This window comes from Balaenoptera musculus, chromosome 15 (genome assembly GCF_009873245.2).
Source record: "Balaenoptera musculus isolate JJ_BM4_2016_0621 chromosome 15, mBalMus1.pri.v3, whole genome shotgun sequence".
Lineage (NCBI taxonomy): Eukaryota > Metazoa > Chordata > Mammalia > Artiodactyla > Balaenopteridae > Balaenoptera > Balaenoptera musculus.
Genome location: NC_045799.1, coordinates 57,491,571 through 57,516,199, shown reverse-complemented (window position 1 = coordinate 57,516,199; position 24,629 = coordinate 57,491,571). Strand labels below are relative to the sequence as shown.

The 24,629-nt window shown below is 42.6% G+C and overlaps 1 protein-coding gene across 2 annotated transcripts in view; it reads left to right on the top strand.

Moving 5' to 3' along the window:
• GRIN2A (glutamate ionotropic receptor NMDA type subunit 2A) overlaps positions 1-24,629 on the top strand; it is a 379,488-nt gene that overhangs the window by 342,262 nt on the left and 12,597 nt on the right. For both annotated transcript variants that reach the window (XM_036827160.1, XM_036827162.1), the window contains one exon: positions 19,215-19,453. In XM_036827160.1, coding sequence (XP_036683055.1) covers positions 19,215-19,453 — 239 coding nt within the window. The remainder of the gene's footprint in view (positions 1-19,214; positions 19,454-24,629) is intronic.

Sequence of the window (24,629 nt, the reverse complement as noted above, 5' to 3'; positions counted from 1 at the left end):
GCAATGTTGCCTTAATTTGAATTCCTTCAAATACTGGTGAAAATGGGGGGAAAAAGTGAGTTGTCTTTTCATCTTTTGGGGGCATTTAACTATTTTTACATACAAATTTTAATGGACATTTTGTATATCCTGGTAATTTATTACAACTTTGGTGGTACCATTTCACACAAAAAGAGTCATAAATGTAGCAGCTTGGCATTCAGTTAAGAACAAAGGCTTTGGGTTCAAATATAAGAACTGATCTTTACCAACTCTATGACCTTGGGAAATTTACTTACCCTTTTTAAGGGCCAGTTTCCTCCTCTTTCAATTGGGGATTGTAATGGCACCAATCTCACCAAGTTAAATAGTATAATTGGTATATACCCATCAAACAGTAGGTACCCAATAAATATCATAGATGATAACAATGATTAAATTGGGATTTATTCTTGTTCATATATATATTATTTTTTAATCATTTTATTTCCGTTTTTGATTGCTTAAATCAGGATCCTGCAAATTATGGCCCACATTGGCCCATTGCCTGTCTTTGTAAATAAAGTTTTATTGGAACACATCCCATCCATTCATGCACTTTGTGTTTTTATGGCTGCTTTCGAGCTGCAAGGTCAGAGCTGAGTAGTTGTGACAGAGACTATATGGCTCGTAAAGCTGAAAATATTTACTAATTAGCCCTTTACAGAAAACGATTGCTGACCTCTGGCTTAAATTATAAAAGCAAAACATGTTCTTGTTAAATAATTCCAATAATATGGAAGAATTTAACATAGCTCATGCCCCTTCATCCTTTAAGACATCTTTGTTAAAAAAAAAAGTTCATATTTCTTTAAAAATGAGGTTTTTCTTTTCTGTTTAGCAGGTCAGCTTCCTTCCACTTTCTTGTTATTCCCCCTCTTGACCCCCAAAGTGGAAGAACACCTTAGACCTCTACTACGCCACTCTTCTTTTTTTTTTTCCCCTTCTGTGGACTGTAATATACAGTCAACCTTGGTATCAGTGGGGACTGGTTCCTTTGGTTCCCTCAGATACCAAAATCCGCAGATGTTCAAGTCCCTTATATAAATGGAGTAGTATTTGCATATAACTTATGCACATTCTCCCACATACTTTAAATCATCTCTAGGTTACTTTTAATAACTAATACTATGTAAATGCTATGTTAATAGTTGTAAATACAATGTAAATGCTATGTAAATAGTTGCGGCTGCACTGCAAATCCAAGTTTTTCTTTTTGGAACTTCTTGGAATTTTTTTCTGAAAAATTTTCAATTTGTGGCTGGTTGAAACCGGGGATGCGGAACCCGTGGATACAGAGGGCTGACTGTACATTCATTATATTGCACAGATCTCAGTGCCCAGTTAAATTTTTGTATATCTGTGTAACTGCCACCCAGATTGAGATCTAGAACATGACCAGCACCCCAGAAAGGTCCCTTGTGGCCTCTTACAGCCAATATCACCCCAAGAGGTAACTGCCATTCTGCCCTCCATGGTCATGGGTAGGTTTTGCCTTCTTTTTAACTTTAAATAAATGGTGGAATCATACAACATATATTCACTTGTGTCTTTTATGACATGGATCCATATTACTGCATTACTAATTATAGCTTACTGTTTTTTTCATTACTACATGGTATTCCATTGTACGAGTACACTGGAATTTATTTATACACTTGCTATTGATAGACATTTTTGTTATTTCTCATTTTTGTCTGCTTTGAACATACTTGCACATATTTTTGGTGCATGTAGGCACTTAATTGTTGGGGAATACACCAAGGAATGAAACTGCTGGGCCATAGGATGTACATACACTCCACTTCAGTAGATACTTCTAAAGTTTTCAGAAGAAGTACAACCAATTTACATTCCCACCAGCAGTGCATGTGGCTCCTGTAATTTCTTTTTTTGTTGTTCTTTAATTTAATTTTTATTTTATATTGGAGTATAGTTGATTTACAATGTTGTGTTAGTTTCAGGTGTACAGCAAAGTGGTTCAGTTATGCATATACATATATCCATTCTTCTTCAGATTCTTTTCCCATACAGGTTATTACAGAATATTGAGTAGAGTTCCCTGTGCTATACAGTAGGCCCTTGTTGGTTATCTATTTTATATATAGTTGTGTTTTTATGTTAATCCCAACCTCCTAATTTATCCCTCCCCCCTCCTTTAATTTCTGAGTGCCCTATTTCTGCCATCCCTGAGAGAGGTAAGGCAGGCTTGTATAACTGAATTCTCGGTGTGTTCCTCAGGGTCTGTGTGGTTGGATGTTGTTGTATGATCATAGCCAATAGTTGAAAGACCCAGATTCCATTCCCAGCTTCTTTATCTGGACCTCAGCTGCATCGTAGTGGAATGGGACGAGAGGATCGTCATGTCTGTCCCACACACTCTCCTGCGTTGGAATCTGAACCTGACTACTCCCATACCCCACACACTCTCCCAGGCACCTCTGGCTGTGGGCTCACCCCCATCTGGTACTTCATACTTGGGATACAGGAGAGGAAGCCAGAGGAGCACCACCACCATTAGTAGGGAGAGGAGGCTCTCATCAAATCGGGACGGGCGAGCTCTCGTAGGGCACAGCCCAGCCCTCCCACTCACCCTGCCACGCTCCACAGAAAGGGAAGCCGGGTCTTCTTCACCTTAGTCGTGGATAGCTCTGACAACAGGTACAGGATCCTGCCTATAAGGGCCCCATTTCTCCCTTTCTGTTCTTCTCTTTCCTCTTTCTTCCCTCTCTGCTCCTCCATTTCCTCTCCTCTTTTCTTTCCTTTTTACTCTCTCCTTCTCTTTCTCCTTCAAGCCACAACCAAGTCTTGAGTGCCCACTGAGCTCCCTGCACTGTCCTAGGCATTGAGAAATGCAGGTAAAATGGACAATGGGTGTGATCCCTTTGCTTAAAGATTTTACAGTCTCAGAGAGCTTGTTGATAGCACTTCAATTAAAAAGGAACTGAAAGGCAGTGATGTCATGTTACTTGCTGAAAGAAAGAAGATATTTCTTGGCATGGGTTGTAGGATTATTGCTATCTTTTTCTTTTTTTTTTTTCTTACATTCACAGCCTTTTAGAACACAAGGATCTTTCTGTGATATTAAAAGGCCCTCACACTCTTACACAGTGAGTCATAGGATGTGAGGACTATTGATTGAGAAAATGTGCAGTGTCAAAAAGTTACTATGAATCCATTTATGCTCACAAGTGCATACTCCTTTAAATGTATAGCAACTTGACCATCTATAGGTGTGTGAGGCAAATTGGTGAAGCTGACTCCAGAAGGGCTTGGTACACACAGGATTTCCTGGACTTCTTGCCATTTTTCTGCAGTCTTACTCCAGAGAGTTATATTTCGCCAACTCCACCCTCTAATGGAAAATTGTGACCATGTACGTTGTTTGATGCTTGATGGAGTTGCCCAATCCTCTCTCCTCTTTTTCCTTTTTCTTCTTCGAGAGACACAGGTCGGGGACCTGTGTGCATAAAATTCCCCAACACCAACTTGCATGGTTGATCAGGTGGCCTATGAGATCTCAGCCAGGTGGCGACAAGCAGCAGTGAGTTCTGCGACACTTGAGCTCCATCCGCAGAGCAGAGACCTCAGTTGGAAGGTGGTGCTAAAACATTTATGCCAAAGACAGCCGTGTCTGCATCTAACTGGGTACATTTAAGCCTAGCCCTATTTTTATTTTGGTTTTGTGACTTCTCAGCATTATACAGAAATGGAATATTCTGACATTTAAATAAGGGAGATTTATCTTCCAAATTCAGTCTATTTGTGTCCAGAATCTTGTACTATTCCTCTCCTCCCCCCAAAGGTACTTTTTTCTCTCTAGCAAATTGTTCAATTTAGAGATCATGGATACAGAGGTCCTAGGCTCTGGAATGCCATTATTTCCAGATCCAAGGTCATCTGGCTTTTAATCAAGAGTGTGGGATTAGTGAAGCCAAGGCCCCAAGGTCAGTGATCAGAAGGTCTGGCTGACCTCACTCTGTTCCAAAGCCACAGACTACATCCCAGCTCTGACGAGCAGCTTCCTTCCCGGGCGATTGGTAAGGAAAGGACTTGGTCTCAGTGCTGCAGCCCCCCAGCCACCATCACTCCCAGGACCACAGCCCAGAGCTCACAGAGACCGGATCTGTTCTCATTGAGAACATAAGCCTGTTGATGAGGGTGCCCTATATTTCCTACAAAGAAAGTTGTTCCTGTGCCATTTCCAATTCCATTTGGGCTTCTCAGAAACCCCAAGTGGCCGGTCCCTGGGGAAAGACATGAAACAGGCTTGAAACAGGGTCAGTTTCCCTCTCAGTGTTCACAGCAAACCCTAATGGGATCAACAGCAACATCCCCCTGATGTCTTCAGGCTATAGATGGAAGGTGCATCTCTGGGGGGGACCACTGGACTCTGTCACTGGGATCTGTGATTGGAACTTGCTTTCCCCAAGAGTCAGCCTTGATTTCTGTGTTTCAGAAACGATTCCTGACCCCTTTGCCTGGGGTTTCACAGATTCCTTCCTCTCCTTGGCTCTTGCTGATGCTCAGACCAGTAGATCACAAGCTGATCGAGGAGAGGAGACTTGTGTCATCTACAGTCAACACAGTTTTATGGACCACCTACTATGTGCCAATTCCTGTGCCAGGGACTGGGGATACAGGAAGCATAAGACAAGATCCCCACCCTGAATAAACTCACCTTCCAATGGGGAGAACTTAGAAGCAAGTGGCAGTTATATTCCAGTGTGACAGGTTCTCTATTGAGGAGATATCCAAGATGTCATGGAAGGAGAAAACATAGTCTCATACTCCCATCCCTGTGCATTCAGGAAAGACTTCCTGGAGATGGAGACCTCTGAGCTGGACCCCAGAGATAGCCATTGCCAAGTTTTCAGCACGATACCGTGCAACTGGTAGATCCAGAGTAAATTGTTATGGGTGGTGGTGATATTAATAACAGTTTACAATGGATCCTCATCAGCAATTTCTTACAGGTGACTTTCTCCCAGTCACTACAAAGCCTGGGAGCAGGAGAGTTTAGTCTGCCTGTACTGCCTGCCTCTGAGACCAGGGGAGGACCCTGACAGATCTCTATCACTGGGATAGAATTTACTGGTGACCTTCTTGCACACTATAGCACCATTGTTCAAATTTGCCATTCCTCACCCACCTGTAACAGCCAATCTTTTTTTTTTTTTAACTTTTTATTTTATATCAGAGTATAGCCGATTAACAATGTTGTGATAGTTTCAGGTGCACAGCAGAGGGACTCAGCCGTACATACACATGTATCCATTCTCCCCCAAACTCCCTTCCCATCCAGGCTGCCACATAACATTGAGCAGAGTTCCCCGTGCTATACAGTAGGTCCTTGTTGGTTATCTGTTTTAAATATAGCAGTGTGTACATGTCGATCCCAAACTCCCTAACTATCCCTTCCCCGCATCCTTCCCTCCTGGTAACCATAAGTTCGTTCTCTAAGTCTGTGAGTCTGTTTCTGTTTTGTAAATAAGTTCATTTGTATCATTTCTTTTCAGATTCTGCATATAAAGGATATCATTCGATATTTCTCTTTCTCAGCCTGACTTACTTCACTCAGTATGACAATCTCTAGATCCATCCATGTTGCTACAAATGGCATTATTTCATTCTTTTCAGTGGCTGAGTAATATTCCATTGTATATATGTACCACATCTTCTTTATCCATTCATCTGTCGATGGACATTTAGGTTGCTTCCATGTCTTGTACCAGCCAATCTTACACGTGGTTTCCAATCACAGGCCAGGACTGCAAAAACATGGACAGCAAGTGAAGAATCTTGGGTCTACCAGGCATACAGCTAGTCTCATCCAATGGCTCCACTGTTCCCAGGACACCCCAGATCCCTTAGCACAAAAGCTGAGTCATTTGCCATCTGGCTCCTGCCCTTCAGGCCTCTCCTTTGATGGCTTCTTTCTTCTCCCAAATTTTGAACCACCCTCTGATGGCAAAACATTCCATGTTTCTTGCTACCTCCAGCCCTATGCAAATTCAATCGTCTCATTTTGCCATAATTACTGGTTTGCATGACTGTCTCTCCAGCAGGACTCTGAGCTGGTAGAGGCCAAAGACTATGTGTTATTCATCTCCGTGAAAATACAGAGATGCCGACCTCGCACTAAGTGCTTTAGTAATGTTCTTTCTTCAGTGGATGAACGAGTGAGTGAATGAATGAGTGAGGGAGTAAGGCACAACCCAATGAGGTCCTCAGAGACCCCCAGAGCGTTCGCTTCCTCAACTAGAAATGAAACAGAACATCAAACCCAGCTTCTCAAAACCACACACTGTTTCTTTCCATACCATCACTGCCTAGGGTCAGGGGCTTTGGCCAGAAACCAAGAAAAAAAAAATATGTAGATGTGTGCCTGCAAGGGTATATGTGTGGGCTGATTTTAGAAGATGTATTTCAGCAAATTCTCAGGCCCTGGACAAAACCTAAGGGGTACAGGTTCAAAATGGACTTTTTACAACCGACCTCGGGGGAGGAATGCTGAGGCACTGTGAAGGCTGGTCACATTGCATGCTATAAAATCCTTTCCCGAAGCAACCCCCTTAGCACTCAGACAGCCTCGCAGAATAGAATGAAATCTAATCTGAAAGGCAACTGCAGTCCCTCTGGAAGCGCAGAGGACGAGTCTGAGGGCAGAGAAGGAACTGATTTCTCTGACTTTGGACATTGCAAGTTCTTATTGGAGAGCTAAGCCTTCTCTCTGGACGTGCATTCTTGGAATCATAGACTCCATGAACTGGAAGGGCTCAGGGAGGGGTATGTGATCCACGCCACCCACCAAGTTCCCTGGCTTCAGGCAGGAAATAAAGATCTCTTCAGGGATACATACTGAGTAATCAAGGTGTGCCAGGCACAATGTATGCATGCAACCTCGCTTAATTCCAACAAAACTCCTATAGGTAAATACTGTTGTGCTGCATTTGGTAGCTGTTAGACCTGGAGCTCAGAGAGACTGAGCAAGTTCCTTAACCTCTCTGTGCCTCATCTGTAAAATGGGTGGGACAGTGACACCAGCCACATTACGTTGATATGAGGGCTGCCTGGGTTAATCTGTGAAAACTCTAGTATAGTGCCTGAAGCAGAATAGAATTTATGTAACTTTTTTAACTAAAGGACTAGAAAAATAGGTAAACGAATGGTTGAGTGGATGGATAGAGAAGCAGAGTATCGGAACCAAGATCAAATGGGTAGTGAGTGTTGAAGGCGAATTGATTGCAGGCAGTCTGACCCTAGTTCTACCTCCTGTCACTGTCTAGATAGACCTTAACGGGATGATTCGACACACTCCCTAAACCCTTCAGGGAAGGGTACTCCCTTTTGTAGTTTATTCTAGTGTTTTCTACCTGAAACATTCTTTCCTGTGATTTGCTGGATGATGTCTATTTGAATCTTCTTTTTTTTCAAATATGAAACCCATGGCTTCGACCTTGTGAGTGGATAGATAATGCTGTCTGCTGGAGAGAGAAAGACAGTATGGCCCTGGCTGCAAACCCAAAGCTGTGCAGGCTCCCTCTGCCCACAGGAGCACCTTTAGCTTTTGTCTTCCCAGCAAGAATCAGTCTGCTTCAGGAAAGACGTTTAATTTTCCCATTTACCGGCTCCCCTTCATACGAGCACGTTGACAAAGATCATGGCCTCTTTGTAATGGGAGAAACTGACATGGAAAGAGCAGCACAGGGCTGCCTCCTGGAAAAAAATGGCATTTGCTTCTTCTCCCTGGCCGAGGACATGCAGACTTCCCAGCCTTTTACGCTCAAGCCGCTGCAAGTTCCCTTTTGCTCTGTTATCTCCTGTGTTTATGTGGCAGAAAAACTCACCCAACATATCTGACCTTTTTGTTTGCAATGCTGCCCAATTGAAGCCTGGAGATATAAGGAAAGAAACAGGAACAGAAAATATGGATCCAATGCTTACTACGTGCTGCAGGCCATGAGAAATACCAAAATCAAAAAACGTGGTCCCTGATCTCCCTCAAGGAGATTACAATATACTTGAGTAAATTAAAAATGAAATCAGAAAGTATTTGAACTACAGTTCAGTGCACTAGTAGAAAAGGCCACGAGGCAGGAAATGAATGGCTGGAAAATGATTAGAACAGGTTGTAACTGGTGTTGAGAAATGTGCGTTTGCTTCCCTTTCGGGACGTGGCCCCGGGTGTTTGTGCAGAGGTGTGCAGAGGGGTTTGCACAAAGGGCAGAGGAAAAATCTTTATATTTACATCCTGAAAGAAATCAAAATGATATTCCTTCTACCGAGACTGACCCTGTTACAGGCATCCAAACCTGGCTCTCTTTGGGACAACACCAAAGGGAAAACTTGCTGGGAATTTGACACAATGTGGTGAAAAGACCCATTTTTGAGTCCTCACAAACTCCAAAGAGAGGGAGAAGGTCAATAGCATGTAGTATTTTTGGAGGGATGGCGTCGGTGTTCTGGGCCGAGGAGGAAGCCATCATGTAAATCTTGAAGCACATAGTAGGCAGCGAATCTGGACGCGTCAATTGTGGTGTTGGGTGGAGAGCGAGGTCATATTGCCGAGTGTCCCATGACATTTGTGACTATATGAAAGCACTGCAGGCTGTCGGAAGGAAAGGAATTGAAATCAAGATATCCCTTCCCACCTCTTTGCCTGCACCATTGATCAACCAGCACCCTTCCTTGTGGGTGAAGAATTTATGAGGATACATTTCCCATTTTTTCTCCCGTAAATATGTATGCTTTTAAAAAATCATTATTACAAAAGTTATACTCGTACAAATGGTGGTGGCACAGTGGAAAACTGACTGATATGGGACCCCTTCATGCTACAAACACATAAAAATGCAGAATTATAGGTGTGCGCGCACACACACACACACACACACACATACACATACACAAGCCCACAATGCACAGCCAAGGTCAAAAGAAAGAGAAATCCTTAGGTGTCAGAAACAGAGGGGCATGGGATATTCTCATGGTACGTTTCAGCTGAGGTGCCTACAGGGATACAGGCAGTAGGGATGGAGCCTGGGGCTTTAACATCCACGTGGGGACCCTGAACTGTGCAAGGAGGGTAGAAAATGATACCACTGCATAAATCTGAGACCATCAGTGAGTCCATGAAAAGGAGACTAGAAAAAACTGTCCATCAAAGCAAAGAAAGTACAAGGAACTTGCCATCCATTTGAAGCTGAGTGAGAAATTAAAACCCAAATGAGTATGGAGATCTAAGTGTATATTACTTAAATGGTGCAGTAATTACAGTAAAATTTATTTTATACAAAAACTGATACTTTGAAGGGCCCTGGAACCATGGCAGAAGCAAACCCAGGACCCCTCTGTAGGGACATGCCTGTAGTCCAGGATGCTTGGGAGTCCCATGGGGTTTAGGGGGAGAACAGCTCTGCTGAAGATTAGCTCACAGTCAAAAGTTACAAATACCACAAGAAAGTAATCCACCATGAAAGTCAGCATGCACAGCAAACAGAAAAATCAGAATCCCAAGAACTAAGGGGGCAGGGATGGGGTGTGGGGCTGAGAATAATCTGAAAGAATGTAGGTGTGAAATTATTAAATGTATAAAAGTTTTAAAAGTCATAACAAAAGAGTAGGACTTTATGATAAAAAGAACAGGCAGAATTTTAAAAGAGCCAGATGAATGTCACAATTAAAATAGATTAAAAATTAAAGCATAAAGCCAAGTATTACTAATGAAGGAATTCATTAACTGGAAAATAGATCTGTGGGAATCAGCTAACTGCAGGATGGAACAATAAAGAAATGGAAAATATGAAAACAAAGTTAATAACCTGGAAGATACAATGAGAAGATCTAGAATATTTTAAACAATTTCAGAAGAAGAAAAGATAGGATTATCATGTGTCATTAGGGAATTGAAAATTAAAACAATGTGATACCACTACACACCTTATTGGAATGGTCGAAATCCAAAACACTGACACGCTAATCAGTGCTGGTGAGGACGTGTCACATGAACAGGAAGCCCATTCATTGCTGGTGGGAATGTAAAATGGTGCAGTCACTTTGGAAGACAGTTTGGCAGGTTCCTACAAGGCTAAACATAGTCTTACCATACAATCCAGCAGTAATGCCCCTAGGTACTTATCCAAATGAGTTGAAAACTTACGTCCCCACAGAAACCTGCACATGAATGTTTATAGAACTTTGTTCATAATTGCCCAGACTTTGAAACAACCGAGATGTCCTTCAATAAGTGAATGGGTAAACAAACTATACATCCATGCAATGCAATATGGTTCAGAGATTTAAAAAAAAAAAATCTATCAAGCCAGGGAAACATATAGAGGAGCCTTAAATGCATCTTGTTAAGAGAAAGAAGCCTGTCTGAAAAGGCTACATACTATATGGTTCCAACTATATGATGTTTGGAAAAGGTAAAACTATAGAGACAGTTAAAAGATCAGTGGTTGCCAGGAGTTGGAATGAGGGGTGAGGAGGGATGAACAGCTAGAGCACAGAGAATTCTTAGGGCATTGAAACTGTTTTGTATGATGCTGTAACGGTGGATACATGACATTAAGCATTGGCAAAACCCACAGAACTGTACAGCACAAAGATTGAACCCTAATGTAAACTGTACACTTTAGTTAATAATAATGTATTTGGTTCATAAATTATAAAAATGTGCCACATCAATGCCAGATGTTAATAAGGGAAAGCAAAGGAAATGGAAAGAGGGAGTGTATGGGAACTCTCTGTACTTTCTGCTCCGTTTTTCTCTAAATATAAAGCTATTCTAAAAAATAAAGTCTATTAACTTAAAAGAAGGTAAGAGTTAAGAGCTGAAGCAACAATGGGTGAAATTTTTGCAGAATTAAAGTTATGAATCATCAGATTGAAGAATCACACTGAGTCCAGAGCAGAACATATAAAAACATTCACACCTAGATTCCACACCAAAGACAAAATGAAATTCTCAACAGCAGTTAGAGAGAAAATACAGATTGCATAGAAAGTAATGACAAATAGATTATGAGCTGACTTCTCAACAATTACAGTCCAGATCAGAAGGACGCTTAATAACATCTTCAAAAGGTCAAGGAAAAATAATTGTCAACTTAGATTTCTGTGTTCAGCCGAGTCATTCAAGAGTGAGAACAAACCAAAAGCAATATACACAAATTTTACAAAACCTAAAAAAGAGAGCAATGTGAAACCAATAATTATGATTACTCTCTTCAAAACAAAATCAAACATTTCGACTATTTCCTTTATTTTCTCTGCAGGGTTTTTTTTTTTACATCTTTATTGGAGTATAATTGCTTTACAGTGTTGTGTTAGTTCCTGCTGTATAACAAAGTGAATCAGCTGTATGCATACGTATATCCCCATATCACCTCCCTCTTGCATCTCCCTCCCACGCTCCTTATCCCACCCCTCCAGGTGGTCACAAAGCACCGAGCTGATCTCCCTGTGCCATGCAGCTGCTTCCCACCAGCTATCTGTTTTACATTTGGTAGTGTATATATGTCAATGCTACTCTCTCATTTCGTCCCAGCTTACCCTTCCCCCTCCCCATATCCTCGAGTCCAACTCCACGTCTGTGTCTTTATTCCTGTCCTGCCCCTAGGTTCATCAGAACCATTTTTTTTTTTTTAGATTCCATATATATGTGTTAGCATACAGTATTTGTTTTTCTCTTTCTGACTTGCTTCACTCTGTATGACAGACTCTAAATCCATCCACCTCAATACAGATAACTCAATTTTGTTTCTTTTTATGGCTGAGTAATATTCCATTGTATATATATGCCATATCTTCTTTATCTATTCATCTGTCGATGGACACTTAGGTTGCTCCCATGTCCTGGCTATTGTAAATAGTGCTGCAATGAATGTTGTGGTACATGACTCTTTTTTTTTTTTTTTTAATTATTTTTTTTATTTATTTTTGGCTGTGTTGGGTCTTCGTTTCTGTGCGAGGACTTTCTCTAGTTGTGGCAAGCGGGGGCCACTCTTCATCGCGGTGCGCGGGCCTCTCACTGTCGCGGCCTCTCCTGTTGCAGAGCACAGGCTCCAGACGCGCAGGCTCAGTAGTTGTGGCTCACGGGCCCAGTTGCTCTGCGGCATGGGGGATCTTCCCAGACCAGAGCTCGAACCCATGTCCCCTGCATTAGCAGGCAGACTCTCAACCACTGCACCACCAGGGAAGCCCCATGACTCTTTTTGAAGTATGGTTTCCGCAGGGTATATGCCCAGTAATGGGATTGCTGGGTCATATGGTACTTCTATTTTTAGTTTTTTAAGGAACCTCCATACTGTTCTCCATAGTAGCTGTATCAATTTACATTCCCAACAACAGCGCAAGAGGGTTCCCTTTTCTCCACAACCACTCCAGCATTTATTGTTTGTAGATGTTTTGATGATGGCCATTCTGACCGGTGTGAGGTGATACCTCATTGTAGTTTTGATTTGCATTTCTCTAATGATTAGTGATGTTGAGCATCCTTCCTTGTGTTTGTTGGCAATCTGTATATCTTCTTTGGAGAAGTGTCTATTTAGGTCTTCTGCCCATTTTTGGATTGGGTTGTTTGTTTTTTTGATATTGAGCTGCATGAGCCGCTTATATATTTTGGAGATTAATCCTTTGTCAGTTGCTTCATTAGCAAATATTTTCTCCCATTCTGAGGGTTGTCTTTTCGTCTTGTTTATGGTTTCCTTTGCTGTGCAAAAGCTTTTAAGTTTCATTAGGTCCCATTTGTTTATTTTTGTTTTTATTTCCATTACTCTAAGAGGTGGGTCAAAAAGGATCTTGCTGTGATTTATGTCATAGAGTGTTCTGCCTATGTTTTCCTCTAAGAGTTTTATAGTGTCTGGCCTTACATTTCGGTCTTTAATCCATTTTGAGTTTATTTTTGTGTATGGTGTTAGGGAGTGTTCTAATTTCATTCTTTTACATGTAGCTGTCCAGTTTTCCCAACACCACTTAATGAAGAGGCTGTGTTTTCTCCATTGTATATTCTTGCCTCCTTTATCAAAGATAAGGTGACCATATGTGCGTGGGTTTATCTCTGGGCTTTCTATCCTGTTCCACTGATCTATATTTCTGTTTTTGTGCCAGTACCATACTGTCTTGACTACTGTAACTTTGTAGTATAGTCTGAAGTCCAGGAGCCTGATTCCTCCAGCTCCTTTTTTTTTTTTATTTTTTTATTTTTGGCTGTGTTGGGTCTTTGTTTCTGTGCGAGGGCTTTCTCTAGTTGTGGCAAGCAGGGGCCACTCTTCATCGCGGTGCGCGGGCCTCTCACTATTGCAGCCTCTCTTGTTGCGGAGCACAGGCTCCAGACGCGCAGGCTCAGTAGTTGTGGCTCACGGGCCTAGTTGCTCCACGGCATGTGGGATCTTCCCAGACCAGGGCTCGAACACGTGTCCCCTGCATTGGCAGGCAGATTCTCAACCACTGCACCACCAGGGAAGCCCCCTCCAGCTCTGTTTTTCCTTCTCAAGATTGTTTTGGCTATTCAGGGTCTTTTGTGTTTCCATACAAATTGTGCAATTTTTTGTTCTAGTTCTGTGAAAAATGCCATTGGTAGTTTGATAGGGATTGCATTGAATCTGTAGATTGCTTTGGATAGTATAGTCATTTTCACAATGTTGATTCTTCCAATCCAAGAGCATAGTATGTCTCTCTACCTGTTTGTATCATCTTTAATTTCTTTCATCAGTATCTTATACTTTTCTGCATACAGGTCTTTTGTCTCCCTAGGTAGGTTTATTCCTAGGTATTTTATTCTTTTTGTTGCAGTGGTAAATGGGAGTGTTTCCTTAATTTCTCTTTCAGATTTTTCATCATTAATGTGTAGGAATGCAAGAGATTTCTGTGCATTAATTTTGTATCCTGCAACTTTACCAAATTCATTGATTAGCTCTAGTAGTTTTCTGGTAGCATCTTTAGGATTCTCTATGTATAGTATCGTGTCATCTGCAAACAGTGACAGTTTCACTTCTTCTTTTCCAATTTGGATTCCTTTTATTTCTTTTTCTTCTCTGATTGCTATGGCTAAAACTTCCAAAACTATATTGAATAATAGCGGTGAGAGTGGGCAACCTTGTCTTGTTCCTGATCTTAGAGGAAATGGTTTCAGTTTTTCAACATTGAGAACGATGTTGGCTGTGGGTTTGTCATATATGGCCTTTATTATGTTGAGGTAGGTTTGGTTCTCTCTATGCCTACTTTCTGGGGAGTTTTATCAGAAATGGGTGTTGAATTTTGTCAAAAGCTTTTTCTGCATCTATTGAGATTATCATATGGTTTTTATCCTTCAATTTGTTAATATGCTGTATCACGTTGATTGATTTGTGTATATTGAATAATCCTTGCATTCCTGGGATAAATTCCACTTGATCATGATGTAATATCCTTTTAATGTGCTGTTGGATTCTGTTTGCTACTGTTTTGTTGAGGAATTTTGCATCTATGTTCATCCGAGATATTCACCTGTAGTTTTCTTTTTTTGTGACATCTTTGTCTGGTTTTGGTATCAGGGTGATGGTGGCCTTGTAGAATGAGTTTGGGAGTGTTCCTCCCTCTGCTATATTTTGGAAGAGTTTGAGAAGGATAGATGTTAGCTCTTCTCTAAATGTTTGACAGAATTTACCTGTGAAGCCATCTGGTCCTGGGCTTCTGTTTGTTGGAAGATTTTTAATCATAGTTTCAATTTCAGTGCTTGTGATTGGTCTGTTTATATTTTCTATTTCTTCCTGGTTCAGTCTCAGAAGGTTGTACTTTTCTAAGAATTTGTCCATTTCTTCCAGGTTGTCGATTTTATTGGCATATAGTTGCTTGTAGTAATCTCTCATGATCTTCTGTATTTCTGCAGTGTCAGTTGTTACTTCTCCTTTTTTATTTCTAGTTCTATTGATTTGAGTCTTCTCCCTTTATTTCTTGATGAGTCTGGCTAATGGTTTATCAATTTTGTTTATCTTCTCAAAGAACCAGCTTTTAGTTTTATTGTTCTTTGCTATCATTTCCTTCATTTCTTTTTCATTTATTTCTGATCTGATCTTTATGATTTCTTTCCTTCTGCTAAGTTTGGGGGTTTTTTGTTCTTCTTTCTCTAATTGCTTTAGGTGTAAGGTTAGGTTGTTTATTTGAGATTTTTCTTGTTTCTTGAGGTAGGATTGTATTGCTGTAAACTTCCCTCTTAGAACTGCTTCTGCTGCATCCCGTAGGTTTTGGGTCATTGTGTTTTCATTGTCATTTGTTTCTAGGTATTTTTTTATTTTCTCTTTGATTTCTTCAGTGATCTCTTGGCTATTTAGTAGCAAATTGTTTTACCTCCATGTGTTTCTATTTTTTACTGTTTTTTTCCTGTAATTGATATCTAGTCTCATAGCGTTGTGGTTGGAAAAGATACTTGATATGATTTCAATTTTCTTAAATTTACCAAGGCTTGATTTGTGACCCAAGATATGGTCTATCCTAGAGAATGTTCCACGAGCACTTGAGAAGAAAGTGTATTCTGTTGTTTTGGGTTGGAATGTCCTATAAATATCAGTTAAGTCCATCTTGTTTAATGTGTCATTTAAAGCTTGTGTTTCCTTATTTATTTTCATTTTGGATGATCTGTCCATTGGTGAAAGTGGGGTGTTAAAGTCCCCTACTATTATTGTGTTACTATCGATTTCCACTTTTATGGCTTTTAGCATTTGCCTTATGTATTGAGGTGCTCCTATTCTGGGTGCATAAATATTTACAATTGTTATACCTTCTTCTTGGATCGATCCCTTGATCATTATGTAGTGTCCTTCTTTGTCTCTTGTAATAGTCTTTATTTTAAAGTCTGTTTTGTCTGATATGAGAATTGCTACTCCAGCTTTCTTTTGATTTCCATTTGCATGGAATATCTTTTTCCATCCCCTCACTTTCAGTCTGTATGTGTCTCTAGGTCTGAAGTGGGTCTCTTGTAGATGACAGCATTTGTACGGGTCTTGTTTTTGTATCCATTCAGCCAGTCTATGTCCTTTGGTTGGAGTATTTAATCCATTTACATTTAAGGTAATTATCGATATGTGTGTTCCTGTTACCATTTTCTTAATTGTTTTGGGTTTGTTTTTGTAGGTCTTTTCCTTCTCTTGTGTTTCTTGCCTAGAGAAGTTCCTTTAGCATTTGTTGTAAAGCTGGTTTGGTGGTGCTGAATTCTCGTAACTTTTGCTTACCTGTAAAGGTTTTAATTTCTCCATCGAATCTGAATGAGATCCTTGCTGGGTAGACTAATCTTGGTTGTAGGTTTTTCCCTTTCATCACTTTAAATATGTCCTTCCACTCCCTTCTGGCTTGCAGAGCTTCTGCTGAAAAATCAGCTGTTGACCTTATGGGGATTCCCTTGTATGTTATTTGTCGCTTTCCCCTTGCTGCTTTTAATATTTTTTCCTAGTTTTAAATTTTTGATAGTTTGATTAATATGTGTCTCGGCATGTTTCTTTTTGGGTTTATCCTGTATGGTACTCTCTGTGCATCCTGGACTTGACTGACTATTTCCTTTCCCATGTTAAGGAAGTTTTCGACTATAATCTCTTCAAATATTTTCTCAGACCCTTTCATTTTCTCTTCTTCTTCTGGGACCCCTATAATTCGAATGTTGGTGCGTTTAGTGTTGCCCCAGAGGTCTCTGAGACTGTCCTCAATTCTTTTCATTCTTTTTTCTTTATTCTGCTCCCTGGCAGTTATTTCCACCATTTTATCTTCCAGCTCACTTATCCATTCTTCTGCCTCAGTTATTCTGTTATTGATTCCTTCTAGAGTATTTTTAATTTCAGTAATTGTGTTGTTCATCACTGTTTGTTTACTCTTTAGTTCTTCTAGATCCTTGTTAAATGTTTCTTGTATTTTCTCCATTCTGTTTCCGAGATTTTGGATCATCTTTACTATCATTACTCTGAACTCTTTTTCAGGTGCGTTGCCTATTTTGTCTTCATTTATTTGGTCTTGTAGGTTTTTACCTTGCTCCTTCATCTGTAACATATTTTTTTGTCGTTTCAGTTTTTTTTTTTTTTTTTTTTTGATGTGTGGTGCTGTATTCCTGTTTTACTGGTTGTTTGGCCTGAGCCGTCCAGCACTGGAGTTTGCAGGCAGTTGGATAGAGCTGGGTCTTGGTGCTGAGATGAGGACCTCTGGGAGGCCTCACTCCAACTGATATTCCCTGGAGTCTGAGGTTCTCTGTTAGTCCAGCAGTTTGGACTCAGAGCTCCCACCACAGGAGCTCGGGCCCGACCTCTGGCCTGGGAACCAAGATCCCGCAAGCAGTTAAGCACCACAGACTGGGAATTGGTAAATGCTCTTCTAGGAAAGGATGTGTTATCTCATTTCTCCTTTTGTAAATTATACTACTTTCTCCCAGAATGAAGTCTGAAGTGGACACTTCTCTGGATTTGAATCCCAGCTCTTCCACTTTTGAGCTAACTGGCTTAGGACAAGTTTCTAACCGTCTTTATGCCTCCCTTTTCTTATTTCTCCAGCAACTGAGCATGAGATTTTTTCTTTCCCTGTATTCCTGCCAGCATTGGTCTCTAGCCTCACCAGTTTTTGCTTTTTTATAATCTCTGCTAACCCAAACAAATCCGGGGCTCCGAGCCCGAGTTCGGCAACGCAGGCCTTGCCCTTCCCCAGGCAGCTTCAGTGCCCTCACTTAGATGGTTAGGCCACACCTAAACAGCATTCTTTTCTGGGCCAGGACGTCCCTGCCTCAGGGACTAGGCGCCAAGGTGGCGCATACTCCGCGCCCAGGGGTCCTGCGGGCAGCTGCAGTGGCCGCAACACCGGTCACCTGACCGGCTGCAGAATGAACACCCGGGCGAGGACCTGTGCACGTCATGGCGGCAGCAGCGGCGGCTGCGACTTCCCGGCTCCAGACCACGCCCGCCGCACGCCTCTGCAAGTGTTTTTTATTGAAGTATAGTTGATTTACAATATTATATTAGTTTAAATTGTACAACATAATGATTCAATATTTTTATGGATTATACTCCACCTAAAGTTATTATAAAATAATGGCTATATTTCCCTGTACTGTACAATATATCCTTGTTGTTTATATATTTTATGCATAGTAGTTTGTATTTCTTAATCCCATACATCTTTTATGTCTTAGAGATCATATGTATATACAATATAGTCGTACTATTCATTTAACATTCTATGCCTCTTCCTTGATTTTCACTGTTTTTGAAGGATAATTTTTAAAGACCTGAATCATAGCCTAGTGAATTGCTAGACAGCTAGTATAATTACTAGACATTTAGACCAGAGAATTTCCTCCTAAATGACAACTGGATAAAATGTGCATAAAAGAGAGACAAGATAATGCCAACCGTGCCTACTTTTTTTTTCCATTGCAAACCCCACCTGCTTCTTTAGCTGCCTACTGAAGTGGGGAGGTGTTTCGTTTGCAAGGGGCCATTCAGAGCCGACTGGGATGTTTCTTCTCAAGGAACACTTTGTGCCCCAAGTGCACTACTTGGGGTGACTTTTTGGAATCATCTTGGATGTTCTAAAGGAAGAGGAAAGAAGAAACAAATATATTTGAGGACAACTGTGTACCAGGCACTGTGTTACGCACTTCCTTTACAACAACCCATGAAGGCTCCTATTTAGGAGAACTTACCATGAGTCTGGCACTACATTTAGGAATTTTGCATATGTCAGCTCATTTGATCCTCCCTAGAACTCGAGGGAGTATACACTATTATAATACCCATTTCACAGACAGGATCACTGTGGCTCTGAAGTCACACAGCTAGTATATGACGAAGTCAGAATGGGAATGCGAGTCTTTCTAATGTAGGCTTCGGCCAGCTTATCCCATGTCCTGTTCCAGGCTTGGGTGGGTGTTGCGGCCGAGGATAGAGAAAAGCGGGGTGGGAAGAACATAATAATGATGACCAAGAAAAAAAAAGACAGGGACTGTGCCAAATTCTCTCTATACATGATCTCACTTCATCCTCCTACAACGGTATTACATAGATGTTGTTGTCATCATTATCTTCACCCCGCAAGTGAGGGAATGCAGACCAGGAGAGCTCAGTCACTCTCACTGAGGTTGCACGGCTATAAATCACACGTGTCTGTCCCGAATGCAGGGGTGTCCGCCCCACAGTGCATGCCCTGCTCCTTACTGCCTGTGGCTCTTGTCTTCTGTCCAGGGGAGATGGAGGAGCTGGAGACCCTGTGGCTCACGGGGATCTGCCACAACGAGAAGAACGAGGTGATGAGCAGCCAGCTGGACGTCGACAACATGGCGGGCGTGTTCTACATGCTGGCGGCCGCCATGGCCCTCAGCCTCATCACCTTCATCTGGGAACACCTCTTCTACTGGAAGCTGCGCTTCTGCTTCACGGGCGTGTGCTCCGACCGGCCGGGACTGCTCTTCTCCATCAGCAGGGTCAGTACCCCTGGCGGCTACTTCCCTCTGCAGCAGGCAGGTCCAGAAAAGCACAGGCCTTCCAGAGACTCAGGGATTCTTGACTCCTGGGTGGGGGTGTGGTGTCTCCACACCCTCCCCTCACTCATCAACCCTTCTTGGATTTGTCGGAAGGGCACCACTTTCTGTGTTCATAAGCCAGATGCAAGCTAGAGATGGAAGGTGAATAGGTAAGGCAGGCCGGGCGCGAGAAAAATAGCAGAAGTGAAATTAAAAATAGCAGCTGAACCCTGGTGTCAAAGGGAGAGAACAATGGAGAATGTGGAGAACTAAGACAGATTGCGTAAAACCCACCACACCCAAAGGGGGCAGTCGTCCTCCACTCCTGCTGAGTATGGTTTTAGCGGAAGGCAGGGCCAGTCTTATCAGGTCTTCCGGTTTTTAAAAGAGAAAGCAGTCATCTGAGTATATGTGAAAACTTCCAACTTTTAAATACTAGTAACTAATTCCATTGACAAATAGAAAAACACACGGGCCAAACACAGCCAGTCTGTGGCCTCCCTCATGAGCACCCAGATATGCTCTAGGACATTATTAAAATTCCTATGTAGGATGTTACGATGTTTGCATGCATTCCAACAGATCACGTGTGACAAAACAAAATCTACATGCAAAGCCATGTTGTGTGTGTGAACGCAGCTAACAAACCACAAAAGCGTGTACGATGTAACAGAGCCTGAAATGAAACACAGGCATGAAGAACCACGAGAAAATGCACACACATCAAACAGGAAACAAAATACACATTCAACACGACATAAACCACAGCACAGAATACATACGCTATAGTAAGTGTGCTCATGTGCAAGCCACGGAAACCTACTTACATGCTGCACAATATGGCGTGTGTGTGGCCATAAACAGGTACACGTGGCATAATTCATCAATAACGATGACAACTGTGGAAAATGCCTATATTTATAGGTACATATATGTCCCTGGCACCCTATAAGGAATTTATACTCATCATTTCATTTAACCTACAAACCAATTCTGTGAGGTAGGTACTGATATTGGCCCAGAATTGGGGAAGCTCAAATTTATGAGGTTAGAGGAATTACCCAACACCACACAGGCTTGCTGGAGCCAGGATTTGACTCCAGGTGGTGTAGTAGCAGCCAGAGCCCACACTCTTACACAAGCAACAAACATCAAATACACGCAACACAAGAGATTTGATACAAATCATACTACACAACATGTATGTGTACACAACTCATATAATAAATATTTTTACTTTTTCAATACAAGCTAGTCACTTACTTGCATCACAATAAAAGCACATACGTATATATCGTTCACTTATCTTCCGACACAGTATAACATTATCTATCCACCTGGCAATCAATCAGTCATCCATCCATCCATGCATCCATCCATTCATCTATCCATCTGTCCATCCATCCATTCATCCATGCATCTATCCATCTATCCATCCATCTATTTATCTACCTATTTCTTCCATTTACTCACCTTGGAATTTTTTTACTCTGAAAGAGTTTAACAAATTAGATTTGAAACATGGTGAAAAATACATGGTTAGAAACATTTAATTTTATATGCTAATGTTTATTGGGAAAATGAAATAACCATCTAAAGAGGAACTTGTGTATTCTTAGTATTTGGTGGTTTTAAGAGATCCAGAAGGTACACATGGGCTTAGTCAGGAGGATTTATTTTCTCCATTCAGTGGCACTCTAAACTTGAGTTCTATGCAAATACATATTTCCTAATTAGCTTGATGGCCTCTAAACACACAGATTGCTTAAAAATAACAACATGCATGCATATAGCTAGGTATTAAGCCAACTTTAAGCTAATTCTCTTCACCAGTTACTAAAGGCTTTCCATATCCAAATGATTCTGAGATTGCCGTGAGCAAATGCACACTATTGCCTTTACTTGTAAATCCTGCTTGTTTTTGGAAGAGTGTTCCCTCTGTCGGAGACATCATTAAAGAAGCCAAGTTAATAGGATTGTCACTATGAGAAATGGACTAAATCCCTCGCTCCCATTCCAAGCATCTTGAGGGCCGGGGGTGAAGGGGGAACTGGGCACAGCTTTGCTGTGTTGTGCCTTGACAAGCTGGAACTGGAACTTCCGTCTCCCCCTCCCTAGAGGAGAGAGGACCCCATGTCCCATGGGACACAAATGCAAACCTCAGATGCCTGCCCTCCTGGCACGGCCAAGGGTGAAGGCCAGAGTTCACAGAGTCATTTATTTTACATTAGAACCAAGTCTCTCCCACAGCTGTGGCCTTTGTTTATTACGACTTACAAAAACGCGTCCTCTCTTCTGTGGGATGCTCTTAACTTTTGTTTTCTCTCTGCAATGCTGTCCCTTTCATGTTGAAAAAAATATTCACTGTCACCAGCAAAAAAGAACCACCTCGGTTGTCTCCAGAGACATGAGGAATGGGAGATGTAGCAAAGCTGGAGACCAGGGAGGTGGAAACCGTGGCATCTTCCCAACGAGCCCAGAGGAGAGCTTGCAGCAGCTTCTGGCTGACCCACAGTGGGGACCGACAGAATAGAAGTCAGATACTGTCTTAGTCCCTTCGGGCTGCTATAACAAAATACCGCAGACTGGGTGCTTTATCAACAATAGAAATGTATTGCTTACGGTTCTGGAGGCTGGAAGTCCGAGATCAGGGTGCCAGCGTGGTCGGGTGAGGACCCTCTTCCGGGTTGCAGATTTCCCCTTGTGTTGAAGGGATGAGGGAGCTCTGTGGGGTCTCTTTTGCAAGAGCACTTATCCCATTCAGGAGGGCTCCTCCCAAAGGCCCCACCTTGGACCTCATGACATAAGCACCTACCTACCACTGATACCATCACCTTTGGCACTAGGATCTCCGCATATGAATTGGGAGGTGGGTACACAAGCATGCAGACCATAGCAGACACTTAAGGGATCAGGCCCAGGCACCAGGGAACCGAGGAGGACAGTATCGCCCCAGTGAGAAAGGGGGCGGGGGGTGGAAGAGAGCAAACTGTCTGGAATGACACGTTGAGTCTTCAATGCTAATTTCATCTGAGCCCATTATAGGGCCGAGAGAGCATCTTATTTCCACAACCCATAAAAGGTAGCCTGAATCTATGAATAATAGAGAGGAGGAAAGAAAGAACTCTGCAAGGAAGAAAGAAACTCCAGCCCAGGGATTTGGCTCCTGAGGTAGGGTTTAGGCAACTTATCTAATCAGAAAGCTGCAGTGGCTTTCCAGAGCAAGCCTGCAGCTTCGATCAAACGGGCGCTGTGTGCTCGTACTAGTGTGAGGAGAGAGAGGTGAGGTGACAAGCAGGGAGGGCACATCGGGGATGACTGAGCAGCTCACCCACTAGCATTTGTGGAGCCCCTTCCACGTCAGGTGCTTTGCTTGCCTTATCAGATCTTGCCCTCGTACCCATCTTAGAGTGTATGATTCCCATCTTACAGATGTGGAACTTGAGGCTCAAAAAGATGTAGTGGCTCAGCCAAGGTCACAGAGCTAATAAAGGATGGAGCTGGGGCTCATTTCCAGTGGGTTCCAGGCCTCTGGGTCTTCCCATCCTTCTGTAATACACCCCGCCCCTCCTCATCAGCACACCTGGAAGATGGGTCAACTTAGCTGGAGGACACTGTCATCCAAACCTGGGGTGCAGGCACCACGTTGACTCCTTCCCGAGGCTTCGCCAGGCAGATCAGCACCTGGGAACTGCCTTGGCTGTGTGGTGTGGGTCCCAGGGGAGACGAGGGCTGAGAAGAAGCAGCCAGCAGCCGTCCTCTCTGCCCTGGAACGTAGCTCAGCTCCCTGGCCACTGCTGTGGGCCTCCTGCGAGCACAGAGACAGCCGGCTCACCGCGGCGGGCCGGAGCACACTGCCCTGATGGCGGAGGGCGGAAGCGAGTTCTCAAAGTCTCTAAAAGGAGGAGGCGAGCTCATTAAAGTAAAATTGCAGAGTTAGAAAAAATGTAAAAGCTGGTGTTTTCGTAATGCGAACAACAGGAAAAGAAGGCTCTGATCTTGGCTGATTCAGACATGTAGGAGACACACTGATTTCCACCCATAGTAGCAGAATCCCTCTAGGTCATTGTAGGAGATTACTACATTACTAAATTGGGCAGGGAAGGCACACGTTAACATAAAAGATTCAAAAGCACTGTGCTATGTGAAATACACGGTGCGTTTGTATGATTTTGACGTCCAGCAGCCCTGGAAGCAGTGAGGAGACACTGCTTCCTGGGAGGGAACAGGGAAGGAGACCACACAGCATCGAGAAAAAGACTAAAGGTAAGGCTGCAGCAGGTGGGACGTGCCCGATGCCAGGGCCTTGGCCTCCGGGAGCCTTCACCGTGCAGCCTGGGGTTGAAGGGGGTCAGAGAAAGAGAAGCTCAAATGCACAACTGTAGGCTTTTCTGTTTACTGTTTCTTGACGGAGTGGAGACTGTCTCTAGAAAACTACAAGAAAAACGCAGCAGTGCAAACAGGTTGAGGCTGTCACAGTTCTGTGAGCATCCCTGCTGGTTCAGTGCGTCCCCACCATGGGGAATCGATGGAGGCGCTGTAACGGAGTCCAGAGTTACCCACCCATAGTCCCCACTAGTTTATGCCAAAGCCAGCAGCAGCTACCGCATCCCTTTTACAAACAAACCCCTTCTTGGGCCGGCTCCCTGTCAGTCTTGGGAGGACCGGGTCAAATCCTGCAGCCTGGACCGAGTTGTTCCCTTTAGGTACCGCGGCCAAAATCTGGGGGCAGGAGTGGGGAAGGGAGGAGCGCAAATCACAATACCACTGATGCTCTTTTGCCTATTGTAGAATGAGTCAAGAGCTCTGCCCCTGAGTTACTTTCAAGTAAAAGTAAGCAGTTATTTTTAAGACAGGAGGAAGGTGGAGTGGAAAACAAGAGATGTATGCATGGGGGTGCTTATATCTGAGCTGCCCCCAAGTCCCTCCGTCACTCAGTTCCCTGGGTGGATTTAAATGCAGCATCACCGTGTCCTCAGGACTCTCCACTCTTCTTAGTAACTAAAACTCTAACTGTGTTCAACAAATTCTCACACAACCAAAACACAAAGAATATATATATATTATATTGAGTGGGTAAGTGAAAAGTCCAAGAAGGGAGCTCCAGGGGTTCAAGCCATATGATGTCTTTTTATCC